Source organism: Peromyscus maniculatus, chromosome 21, assembly GCF_049852395.1.
Source record: "Peromyscus maniculatus bairdii isolate BWxNUB_F1_BW_parent chromosome 21, HU_Pman_BW_mat_3.1, whole genome shotgun sequence".
Lineage (NCBI taxonomy): Eukaryota > Metazoa > Chordata > Mammalia > Rodentia > Cricetidae > Peromyscus > Peromyscus maniculatus.
In genome coordinates, this window is record NC_134872.1 from 40,024,465 (window position 1) to 40,036,633 (window position 12,169).

The 12,169-nt window shown below is 48.1% G+C and overlaps 1 protein-coding gene across 5 annotated transcripts in view; it reads left to right on the top strand.

Moving 5' to 3' along the window:
• Fam178b (family with sequence similarity 178 member B) overlaps nt 1-12,169 on the top strand; it is a 135,030-nt gene that overhangs the window by 36,287 nt on the left and 86,574 nt on the right. For all 5 annotated transcript variants that reach the window (XM_042265660.2, XM_042265659.2, XM_076557487.1 and 2 more), the window contains one exon: nt 8,201-8,353. In XM_042265660.2, the coding sequence (XP_042121594.2) occupies nt 8,201-8,353 (153 nt within the window). The remainder of the gene's footprint in view (nt 1-8,200; nt 8,354-12,169) is intronic.

Below are 12,169 nucleotides of genomic sequence, written 5' to 3' on the forward strand. Positions count from 1 at the left end.
GAGAGACACAAGCATTCAGTCTGTACGACACCAGGCATCTATAGCTTTGCCTGCTTGTTCATTCACTCATTCATCTCATCAGTGTTTATTGTCAACTTGTACCAAGCCCTGTGCCCTCATGTTGCTGGCTGTCAGCCCAGTGAGACACAATAAACAAGACAAGCTATATGAAAGGCTGACAGTAGAGGACAATACGGGACGGAGATGCAGGGAAGGCCGGGAGGGTGTCGCTGGATGAGGGGTGAGGAAAGGCCTTTCAGAAGGTGGCTGTTCAGCAATCTGAAGGCAGTGAGAGCCAGACTTGGGGGCTTTGGTGCAAACACACTTGGTGTGTTGGGCATCAGTGAGGTGCGTGCAAGGACACAGGTTGGGGAACTAAAGGTAGGTGCTGGGTCTTGGAATTTTTTGTTCCAAGTGAGCTGGCCACCACTGATTTGACACACGATCTGAATGGCATCCTGTACTGAGGACAGACTGGTGGAACAGGGACAGAAGGGAGCCATGGGCAGAAAGCAGGTGTTGATAAAAACTAAAATGGCTTCTTTTCTTGTACTCACCCTACAACACATAAGACTTCTGAGTACAGAAGATGGGGATTTCTCTCTCCCAGGGCTCAAGTGTTTTAGTAGCAGACACCAGGCAGTGTCCTCTGTGCTTTATATGCTGTCTACCTGGAGACCATCAGATCCACCCCTTTGACTGTCCCGACCCCGTTCCAGATGCCGGTCACAAGCTCAGATTGTTTCGCTTGTCCTTCCTTCTGACTCAGTAGAGACTGGCATTCAGACAGAGAGCCTGTTCCTTCGGGTCAGTGAATTTGCTGGGGTGGCTCACAGGACTCAGAAGCACCTAGATTGCTTGTCATAAAAGATGCTAGGAACAGAAACACACAGGTGACTTTAGAGAAGAGCACAGAGCTGCCCTCTTCTCTCTGGCATGCCACTGCCCAGGAAACACTGTAAAACCCATCCTTTGGGGTTTTCTGGAGCTCTCCTTGCACAGGCATAGCTGCTGATGGGCTGCATGGGAAACGCCCCACTTGCCCACCTGCTCAGGGGCTTAGCCTCTCCCTGCAGCGGCCCCTCCTCCAGGGCCTGAGGAAGGACTCCGCTACAGTGTGGGGTGTCTTCTAACTGTCAAGTAAGGTGGATCGGAGGAAGATTCTACAGACTCGGGGAGTCTCTCTGACTTTGGGGGACCCCTTTGAGAAGGGGAGTTTTAGTTTCCCTCAGTTCACCTGAAGGAGGGAGTCACAATCCAGAAACCGTGGAAGACACACATGACATTTGTACCACAGTGTCACATGTGGTCCTGGCAGTTAATCTGGGAAAGATGATGCTGGCCAGAGCTAACGGGAGCTGGGCAAGGCAGGCAAGTTCTGGCTGTTTCGGGGGAAAGTGACAGTTTGCTAATTAGTTGACCAGAGGGTATGGGAGGAAGAAAATCAAAGCCGGGGACACCAGAGGCTTTGGCTTGAGCAGCTGGAAGACTGGGCCAATCTTTGTTTTTATTTTTTGAAATAGGTCTCCCAGCTGACCTCAGATTTCACCCACCTACCTCTACCTTCCAATTTCAGGGATTACAGACGTGGTGGTGTGATTGAGGCTGACCCGCCCCCCCCCCCCCAGGCTCATATATTTGAACGTTTAGTCCTTAGTTGGTGGGATGTTGGAGTAGGATCAGGAGGTGTATGTAGTCTTGGAGGAGGTGTGTCCCTGGGAGAGGGCTTTGAGGTTTCAAAAGCCCATGGCAGGCCCAGTCACTCTCTCTGCCTGTTGCCTGAGGATCAGGATGTAAAGCTTTCGGCTACCCCTCTAGCACCGTAACTGCCTGCCTGCCTTTGTGCCACCACACTCCTTGCTATAACGGTAATGGCCTGAACCTCTGAAACTGGAAGCCAGCCCCAATTAAATGATTTCCTGTATAAGAGCTGCCGTGGACACGGTGTCTCTTCACGGCAGTTGAAATCCTAACTAAGACAAGGCAGGCACCATCACACCCAGCATGGAGGTATGTTTAACCACATGGAGAAAGATCCAGTGAGCAGAGTCTGGCTTAGAAGGAGCGTTTACCTGGGGAGCCCTAGGGTCGAGCTCAGGTAGGTGGCTGGAAGAGGTAAGGTTGGGAGTCACCATGTGTAGATGATATTTAAAAGCCTAAAAAAAGCCAGATGTAACATCACATGCCTATTATCCCAGTACTCAGCGGAAGGCAGAGGCCGGAAAGTCACCAAAAGTTCCAGACCAGACTAGACTACATAATACTGCCAGGGCTACAAAACAAGAGCCTGCTCAAAACAAACATAAGCCCTGCAACAAGATGAGGTGGTGTAGGGAGAAGAGCGGGTGCCCAAGGGCTGAGGCCATAAGGACAAAGCAGACAGGGACACTGAGCGTGCTGGAGCCAGCACCTGTGGACCACTGGGCAGTTCATGGACAGAGCAGGAAGGTCAGAAGATGCTACAGCATGCATGTAGTACCACAGCAGGAACTGTGACCTTGTCAAGAGCAGCTCTGCTGGGCTGCTGGGAACAAGCGTGCCTGGAGAGCAGGTGGAGAGACCAACCGGAATGGCTGGCAGTAGCCTAAGAGGAAAGTGGGGTCAGGACTGCAGGGGTTGGGGGTGTTGATTGAGCAGTTGGTGGTGGTGGGTGAGTTTGGTTGAGCAGTTGGTTGTTGTTGGTGGGTGAGTTTGGTTGAGCAGTTGGTTGTTGGTGGTGGGTGAGTTTAGTTGAGCAGTTGGTTGTTGTTGGTGGGTGAGTTTGGTTGAGCAGTTGGTTGGTGGTGGTGGGTGAGTTTAGTTGAGCAGTTGGTTGTTGATGATGGGTGAGTTTAGTTGAGCAGTTGGTTGTTGGTGGTTGGGTGAGTTTGGTTGAGCAGTTGGTTGGTGGTGGGTGATTGTGTTTGTTGTGCTCTCACCAGGACACCACAGAAAGCAGCTGATCTTGGAAGACGGAAAGGGGGTCTTTTGTTGTGGCAGGCGAGCCTGGAGGAGGTTATAGGAGGAAGGCAGGCTCAGATAAGTAGCCTTACTTGTTTGCTGTCCAGACGTGGCTTTTTGTGCTTCTGAGTACACAGGTTAGCCTCAACCCAGGCATAGTGGGTGTAGCTTTGACCATATGCAGGGTTTGTTGAGGGATAACATACTGACATCCTTGGGACCCTGCCTTCAGGATTCCCAAAAGAGTCACGCCATTTTTAGTTGCCCAGGGATGATTTTAGGGTCAGCCCTTTGCCTTTTTCACAAATTGTACCTAGACTAGGTTAGGACATCAGCAAAATGCTTTGGGCTTGAAGCCAGTCCATTTCTGGCATAGGGACTGGCCTCTGGGGTTGTAATTTCACAAAAATTTCCTATAGAAAATTTCCCTGTAGACAGGAGTTCAGCAGGGGAGCCTGCCTATGCTGCAGGAATACCTAGGTGTGGAAGTGGGCCCCAGGCAGGGAGCAGCCTGCAGTCTCTGATTTAGGGGGCCCTCCCTCCTGACTGCTGTCAGTCTTTGTTAAGATGTACATGGATAGTCTTCCTTCCCACACCCGACCCCGCTGGAGTGTGCCAATCACTGAAGCAAAAAATCTTTGCAAAATAGAGTTTATTCACCAGGCAGCTAAATTGAGGGAGACCCAGACCTTTAACCAACTACCTCCTCAAGCAGGGCAAGGTAGGATATACTTGTAAGCCCAGTACTTGGGAGGTAGAGACAAGGAGGGTCAGGAGTTCAGGGTCATCCTATGCTGCAAAAGAGTCAGCCTGGATTACATGAGACCCTGACTCAAAAAAGAAAAAAAAAAGGTAAATCTGCCACGCTTAAGGACAGAGCTTAGGGGTGTTAATGGGATAAAGATTCAGGCATGGGGAGAGATGGCTGGAGGCAGAGAGAAGTGAAGGATTTGATGGTCTACACATGCAGTTATACATATGATACATATTCAGAAAATGGCTGCTCCAATGAGTTTGGAGGGTAAAGCTTTTCATCTTCCAGTGTCAAGAGGTCATCCATGGGGCAGGTATGCAGACCTGAGTGGACAGGTGGCGGCGATTCCAGCTGATCAGAGGTCAAAGTCAACCTCCAAGGTCTTAAAGCAACCTAAAGAAGACTGTGGCTCCTGCCCTTGAGATTAGGGGGAGCAACAAATGACTAAAAGCCAGTGAGTGAAGCCACAGGGGTCTCCTCTGTTTCCTCTTCACTGTGAAAGACTGGAACCCCACCAGATGGGCACAGCAAGCTCCTTTTGCGTGCTGCTGGGGACTCAGGGTTGCTAGGAAGTTGTCAGGCTTCCATCAGACCCCTGCAGGGCAGGTACGAGTCCTACGTGATATCCTAGGAGGCCTCTCCCAAAGTGGTGGAGCAGGAGACTGAGCTGAATCAGTGCTTGCGGAATGCTGTGGTGGCGTCACTGGGGACAGACAGGCTGTGGGCTTGGCTCCAGGGACCTCAGCTCACTGGACACGTAGCCTTGGAATGAAGCCTCTTGCAACTTTTGTAAAATCTCTGTATAGAGCTGATCAGTGGGCAAAGCACTTGCTAGATAGCCTGAGGACCTGAGTTCACATCCCCAGAAGCCATGGGAAGCTGGGCATAGATAGCATTGCTTCTGTGGTTCTAGGAATCTTAAAGCAAGATGGGAGGCAGAGGCAGGAGACTCCCTGGAAACTGGCTGGCCAGCTGTCCTGGAGTGCACAGTGCTGAGGACACAAAAAGGAAGGAAAGGGGGTGGGGGAGATAGGTATGGCAGTACACAGCTTTGGGGAAGCAGAGGCAAGTGGATCTCTGCAAATTGCAGCACAGCCTGGCCGATGTAGCAAGTTCCAGGCCAACCAAACTACATAGTGAGGCTGCCTCAAGAGAGAGCAACTTTGTCTCAAGCAAGGTAGCCAGTAAAAGCCAATACCCAAGGTTGTCCTCTGACCTCCAGACACGGGTACACAAACACATATGTCATACATACATACAGACAAAGCTTTTTAAACTTGTATCACGCTTGCTTGTTTGGATACTACATACATACATACATACATACATACATACATACATACATACATACAAAGCTTTTTAAACTTGTATCACATTTGTTTGTTTGGATACATCATACAAACAAAGCTTTTTAAACTTTGTATCACGTTTGTTTGTTTGGGGTGGGCTGTGCATGTTCCACAGCTCGTGTAGAGATCTGAGGACATTTATAGGAGTTGATTCTCTCCTTCTACCATGTGGGTGTCAGGGATTGAACTCAAGTTGTCAGGTCTGATGACAAGTGCCTTTAGCCACTGAGCCATCTTGCTGGTCCAAAATTAAAAATATATATATAGCTTTTCAAATTTTGATAGTAAGAATAATTTTGCTCCTTTGACCTTTCTCCTGAGCGCACATAGGATTGTAGAAGTCATGGCTTGAAGGTCAGGAAATTCCACACAGAAAGGAGCTGTGTGTAGCTGCTTACAGCAGAAGGTGTTTGTGGCTTTGAAATCACGGCTCATTTTCTGGGCGCATGACATTCTTCAGTGGTGCTTTGAGAAAGCCTCTTTGACACCAGCCACTTTGAGGTGGTGGTTTTGATGTAGGATCATTGTGGTGGGATGGTTCAACCTTATGCATTAAAATTAAAAACTGACTCACTGGTGTAGAAAACTGCCAACCTGTTCCATCTCTGAATGGGGCCAGAGGAAGTGGTGAGGGCCAGCGAGGCAGTATGGGTTGGGAGGGATAAGGCCAAGGGTGGGGGCTAGGCACCATCTGCCAGACAAGACGTCATGTGATTGCCACAACTGTCTGTGGTAGAAAGGACCCTGATCATCTCAAGCGAAGTGTCTGCTCATATACTAAGAATTGGCTTGAATCTTGGCAGGATGACATCTTAAATTATCTCTTTCTTAAAGTTAAAAGACCTTATGTGTGTGCTGAGACGGGGGAGGGCGGGGGAAGGGAGAGACAGATATTTAAACCACAACATGGCCCTTTATTCTCTGCTCGAGGCTGCACAGGAAATCCCTAATTAGACGTGTGACAGTGTCTCGGAATCTCTAATGATACACATACATTACAGTTCACATTACAAAAGTCCCTTTGAGTGACGGCTTGGGGGAAAGGGCTAGGACCCCCTTTACAGATGAGCCTACTTATTACTGATTTTTTAATAACTTGCGCACATTTTCCCCAGCTACAGAAGTAACAAAAGAAGCTGTGATAGATAGAACACTCTATGGCAAAGACATGACCAAACCAAGTTATTTTACTATTTGTATGGTAGTTATCAGACTCTTTATGAAAGCCCACAGAGCCTGAATCTTCTGGGTTTCTACCATTATCTCATTTATTGCACCATTTTGTCCTCAGGACAGACAGCCTTGTGATGCCACCAGAGTCGCACCTTGGGTCAACTGGCCAGAAAGTGAGTCAGGTTCACATGGCTGGCTATCAGGTGACAGCACATGTGGCCCCATTGCCAAGGCCAGCCACTCATGACCCAGATTCCAGTAGACCCCTGACTTTCTCTTTGGGTTTTGATGTCTCAGACAGCACATTTGGTTGGGAACCCATGGGGCATCTTCCAGTTAGAGAATATGATATCTGTAGCTTCTTTATTGTCTTTATTGCTCAAAGCATATGCTGTATTATTAGAACACCAAGAGGAGTGTGGCTTTATAATGCAAACAAGAAATGTCTGCTCTTCCTCTCCTCCCCACCTAAGTCTGTCCAAAAGGGTCATAGCTGGGAATGTCAGTTGTGTGGGAAGCTCTTGTGTCTAGGCCTGTTATGTACTGCATGTATGTAGAGAAGGTACCCCTTACCTGTTATGTACTGCATGTATGTAGAGAAGGTGCCCCTTACCTGTTATGTACTGCATGTATGTAGAGAAGGTGCCCCTTACCTGTTATGTACTGCATGTATGTAGAGAAGGTGCCCCTTACCTGTTATGTACTGCATGTATGTAGAGAAGGTGCCCCTTACCTGTTATGTACTGCATGTATGTAGAGAAGGTGCCCCTTACCTGTTATGTACTGCATGTATGTAGAGAAGGTGCCCCTTACCTGGTTTCTTTTGTCATTCTTCTAGTAACCATAGTCAACTGCTGTTTGAAAATATTAAATGGAAAATTCCAAAAACAAACAGTGCATAGGCTTTAAATTGCACCCTGTCTTGAGTAGTGGGATCAAATCTCATGGTGTTGCTCCATCTTGCCCAGGACAGTAATCATCCCTTTGCCCTTGGATCCACACCAAATATGCTACTCACCCATTACTCACTTGGCTAAGCGGATTAGCAGCTCCGGGATCAATGCTTGTGTTCAGGTAACCCCCGTTTTACTTAATGGCAGCCCCAGAACCCAGAGTAGTGATACAGGGAGTTCAGATATGCAGCAAAAGGCTGTAAAGCTCTTCATTTAAGAAAAAAAAAAAAGGTGAACATTCTCAATTGAATGAAAGGAGGAACTGTCTGCTGTGGTTTGCCAAGATCTACAGAAGATCTACAGAGCTTCCATCTGCAGAGCTGTGGAAAAGGAAAGAGAAATTGGTGCGAGTTTCCTGTCGCACTTCAAACTGCATAAGTTACAGCCGTGGTGTGTGACAAGAATTTGGTTGTGAAAAAAGGCATTATGTTATATGATTCGATACTAGCTGCAATTACAGGCATCCATTTGGGATCTTGGAATCTGTTAAGAAATCACACACACACACACACACACACACACACACACACACACACACACACACACACACCCTCTCCCTAGTCTGTCTTGCTTGGTGCTTCTCCCATCAGCGTACCATTGACTGTCTGGATCAGCTCATTGTGTGGAGTCTCAGTTGGCTCTCAGGATTGACCTTAACTGTCCTCCCTTCCCTCTCTTGTTTCAATGGATGATGACAGAATTGCAGAGTCCCTTCTTCGCCTTTTCTTTCCCTGTCGTTGTGCCCAGGACAGATCTCCTAACAGGCTGACAGGCAGCGTAGCTGGTCAGATCTGCATTTCAGCAGGCTCCTTGGGTGGTTGGATCCCTAAGTCCTGGAGCACAAGGGTCGCTGGCCAAGCTAGCATGGAGACCCACACTCATGGTGCCCCACCAGTTGGTGCCTCCTCACCCCTTCCTGGACACCGCCCTGGCCGTACACAGCCCCTCTTCTCGTTCCCCTCTTAGCACTCAGGAGGTTGCTGCAGAACCAGGTACACCTCTGACTCCTGTCCTGCCCCTTGCCTTGCCAGGATGCTGGTGGAGAAGTTCTCCGTATCTCTCCAGATCATTTCGCCAGTGCATCCAGGTGAAACTGTATTCTTGCCTAGACGTCACCCTTTGCCCTGCATCCTGGACTCCTCCAGTCTAAAGCCACACAGTCAGCTGGAAGAGCTGTTCCTCAGGTAAGCATGCTGTGCTGGCTGTTTTTATGTCAACTTGACACAAGGTAGAATCATTTTGGAACTTGAGTTGAGAAAATACTCCCACCAGAGCGGCCCATGGGCAAGTCTGTGATGCATTTTCTTGACTGATGATTGATGTGGGAGGACCTAGCCCACTGTGAGTGGTGCCAGCCCTGGGCAGGTGATCCTCGGGGCTAAACAGAAGCAGGCTGAGCAAGCCATGAGAGCAAGCCAGTAAGCAGCACCCCTCCATGGCCTCTGCATCAGCTCCTGCCTCCAGGTTCCTGCCCTGTGTGAGCTCCTGCTCTGACTTCCCTCCGTGGTGGACTGTTACCTGGAAGTATAAGATGGAATAAACCCTTTCCTTCCCAAGTTGTTTATGGTCATGGTGTTTTAATCACAGCAAGAGACACATAGTAAGGGAAGTATAGGGAACAGTGTCGTCTGTTTCAGGGACAAGGGCCACCTCAAATAAGGAAATCCAAAGCAATGTTTTGAACAACGTGAATATGTGGCCTTTTATGAATAGAGGTAATTGTGTTCATTTTCTGTTTTCTGTAACTGTAATTAGATTGGCCGTCATGAAGGGAAGTCAGGGCAGAATCTCAAGCAGAACTAAAGCAAGGCCATGGAGGAAGGCTGCTTACTTGGCTTGCTCATTCATGTTCAGCTACCTTTCTTTTTTTTAAACTTTGTTTTGGGTGCCTTGGTGTAAAGGTATCAGATCCCCTGGAACTGGAGTTACAGACAATTGTGAGCTGCCCTGTGGGTGCTAGGAATTGAACCTGGGTCCTCTGGAAGAACAGCCAGTGCTCTTAACCACTGAGCCATCTCTCTAGCCCCAGCTACCTTTCTTATACAGACCAGGCTTACCTGCCTAGGAGTGATACTGCCCACAGTGGCCTGGGCCCTCTTTCATCCATTAGCCCCACAGACATGCCCACAGCCAATCTGAGGGAGGCAGTTCTTCAGTTGACTGTCCCTCCTCACGGGTTTGTCAAGTTGACAACTGAGATGATCTGCCACAATAATGCATGTCTGCTTAGAAAATTTGCTAATTTAGATATATATACAGGGTTTCTCTGTTTAGCTTTGGTTGTCCTGGAACTCCCTCTGTAGACAGGCTGGCCTGGAACTCACAGAGATCTGCTTGTTTCTGCCTCCCAAGTACTGTAACTCCTACTGCCCAGCTATAAACTCTTATTTTAACTTTAAAAAATATTTTTTATTTTATTTTGTGTTTGTGTGTGTGTATGTGTGTGAATGTATGTTATGTATGTGTGGTGCCTGAGGAAGCCGGAAGAGGGTATTAGATTCCCTGAGGCCGGCAGTTGTAGGTGCTTGGAACCAACCTTGGGTCCTCTGGAAGAGCAAAATACACTCTTAACCACTGAGACCACTCTCTAGTCCCTGGATGAATAAACTTCCTAAAGGTCTACATTATAGTAAACACCAGGCCATGCATTTACATGTTCATACTGCCTATTCCTCCCCAGTACCCCAGTTTTATAGACTAACCTGAGCCAGACTCAACATTCATGACCTGGGGATCTTGTCTCAAGTAGCACAGGGCCAAGGTCTGGGCTGTCAGAGCTTATGGCAGTCCCTCTCACCTACAGCAGGGCCGGCCCCTTTTCCATGGCTCTGTCATGCAATTTCAATTATCTGTGGCCAGCAGTGGTCTGGACATATTAAATGGGAAAATCCAGAAATAATTTATAGGTTTTTACATTGTGTACCATTCTGAGTAGAATATTGAAATTTTGTGCCATCCCACTCTATCAGTCTGAAATATGAACCCTGTCTTTGTCTGGTGATCCTCACTGGGCATGCTCTCCGCTCACTAATCACCTAGTAGCCAGCTCCAGTATCAGATTGACCCTCAAAGTGTGGGAGGCTTTTATTGAAGGAACCTCTGCTCTCCTCGGTGACTGCAGAGCTCAGGCGCAGTACCAGGCGGGACTCATTCAGACAGCAAAGAGAAGCCGTGATACTTCCTCTCCAGGAAAAGGGGCATGCTCTTGGCTTCAGGAGAGAAAAATATCTACACTGCGGCTGCTAAGATTGAAGGGCTGGTGATGCTCAGTGGTGAAGTGTTGCTCGAATTTTAAAAGGTCATATAATAAAAAATCCAGGCCAGATGTTGGGGTAAATGCTGAAAGATCAGAGAGACAAAGGAACAAGGCACAGCCACCACCTCTTAGCTCACCAACTCCTCAGCCTGAAAAGGCTTTCTAGCCAAAAGGCCTCTAGCTGAATGAGCTACCTCAGCCGAAAAGGCTTCTAGTTCCTGTCTCCTCACGCCTTATATACCTTTCTCCACCCAGCCATTAAAGGCGTGTGTGCTTCCCAGTACTGGGATTAAAGGTGTGTGCCATTACTGCCTGGCTCTGTTTTCTCTCCTAGATGGAGTCAATCTCATGTAGTCCAGGGTGGCTTTGAACTCACAGAGATTCAAACAGATCTCTGCCTCCCAAGTGCTAGGATTAAAGGTGTGTGCCACCACTGCTTGTGACTTTGTTCTGTTCTCTGATCTTCAGGCAAATTTTATTAGGGTACACAATATATCTCCACAGTTAAGAGTGTGTACACTGCACCCATGTAGGGCAGCTCACAACCAGTTGTAACTCCATTCTCAGGGGATATGACACCCTATCCTGGACTCCACAGGCATCTGCACTTAGGGGTACACATACCCACACATAGACACACATTGTGTAGTGGTTAGTACCAGACACCGTTTTGGTCATCCACGGAAATCAATGAATCAGATCCCCACAGACAGCGAGGGACGAGTATGTTTGCTGGAGTGCTGTCTTCAGTCTGTGTGCCATCAGTACTGGAAAGTCCGTCCCCAGCCAGAAGCACACTTAATAACAATAGGGACAGCTGCCTTGTTCCTCCTCTTCTGGGGAGTAAATTCATGCTCATTATCACATAATCACTGAGGAATTGTTCTGTAAGGGGATTTTTAAACGGTTTACCACAATCATGCCCAACACTTGGCAGTTGTGAGCTCATGTCCAAGAATATAAGAGAAAGATAAAGAGAATTCAGAGCAGTTGCCGTCTGCCTGATCACTCCTACAGGCTGGTGACTGCGGTGGAGGCCAAACGGATAGAGACAGGGCCACCGTGACCCACCCACTTCAACCACAGCATGAGCTGAGCTCAGAGTTCTCAGCTCATCTCAGCTTTAAAGATCACAGGAACACTTGAATGTTTCTTTTAAAGTTTTTTTAAATTTAGATTTATACACACACACACACATAAACGCGTGTGAGCGTGGCCTACATACTGCAGACAAAACATTCAGATATATGAAGATATATATGAGTGACTGGTTTGTTTTTGTTGTTTTTTGTTTGTTTGGTTGGTTGGTTTTGGGGGTTTTTTTGTTTGTTTGTTTGTTTGTTTTTTGGTTTTTTGAGACAGGGTTTCCCTGTGTAGTTTTGATGCCTGTCCTGGATCTTGCTCTGTAGCCCAGGCTGGCCTCGAACTCACAGAGATATCCACCTGGCTCTGCCTCCCGAGTGCTGGGATTAAAGGCGTGCGTGACTGTTTTGCCTGCAGTATGTATGTACGTGCTTGGTGCCTTGGGAAGTCAGAAGAGAACACTGGATCCCCTAGAACTCGAGTTATGGATGGTGGTGAGCCACCATGTGGGTGCTGGGAGTCAAACCCAGGTCCTCTGCAAGAGCAACAAGTGCTCTTAACCACTGAACCATCTCTCCAGCCCCCTCTAAAGGTTTCTATCCTGGAAGCTTGCAGGCTAATCTGAAGGCTGAATGAGCAGTGTAACCTGCCTCCACATACC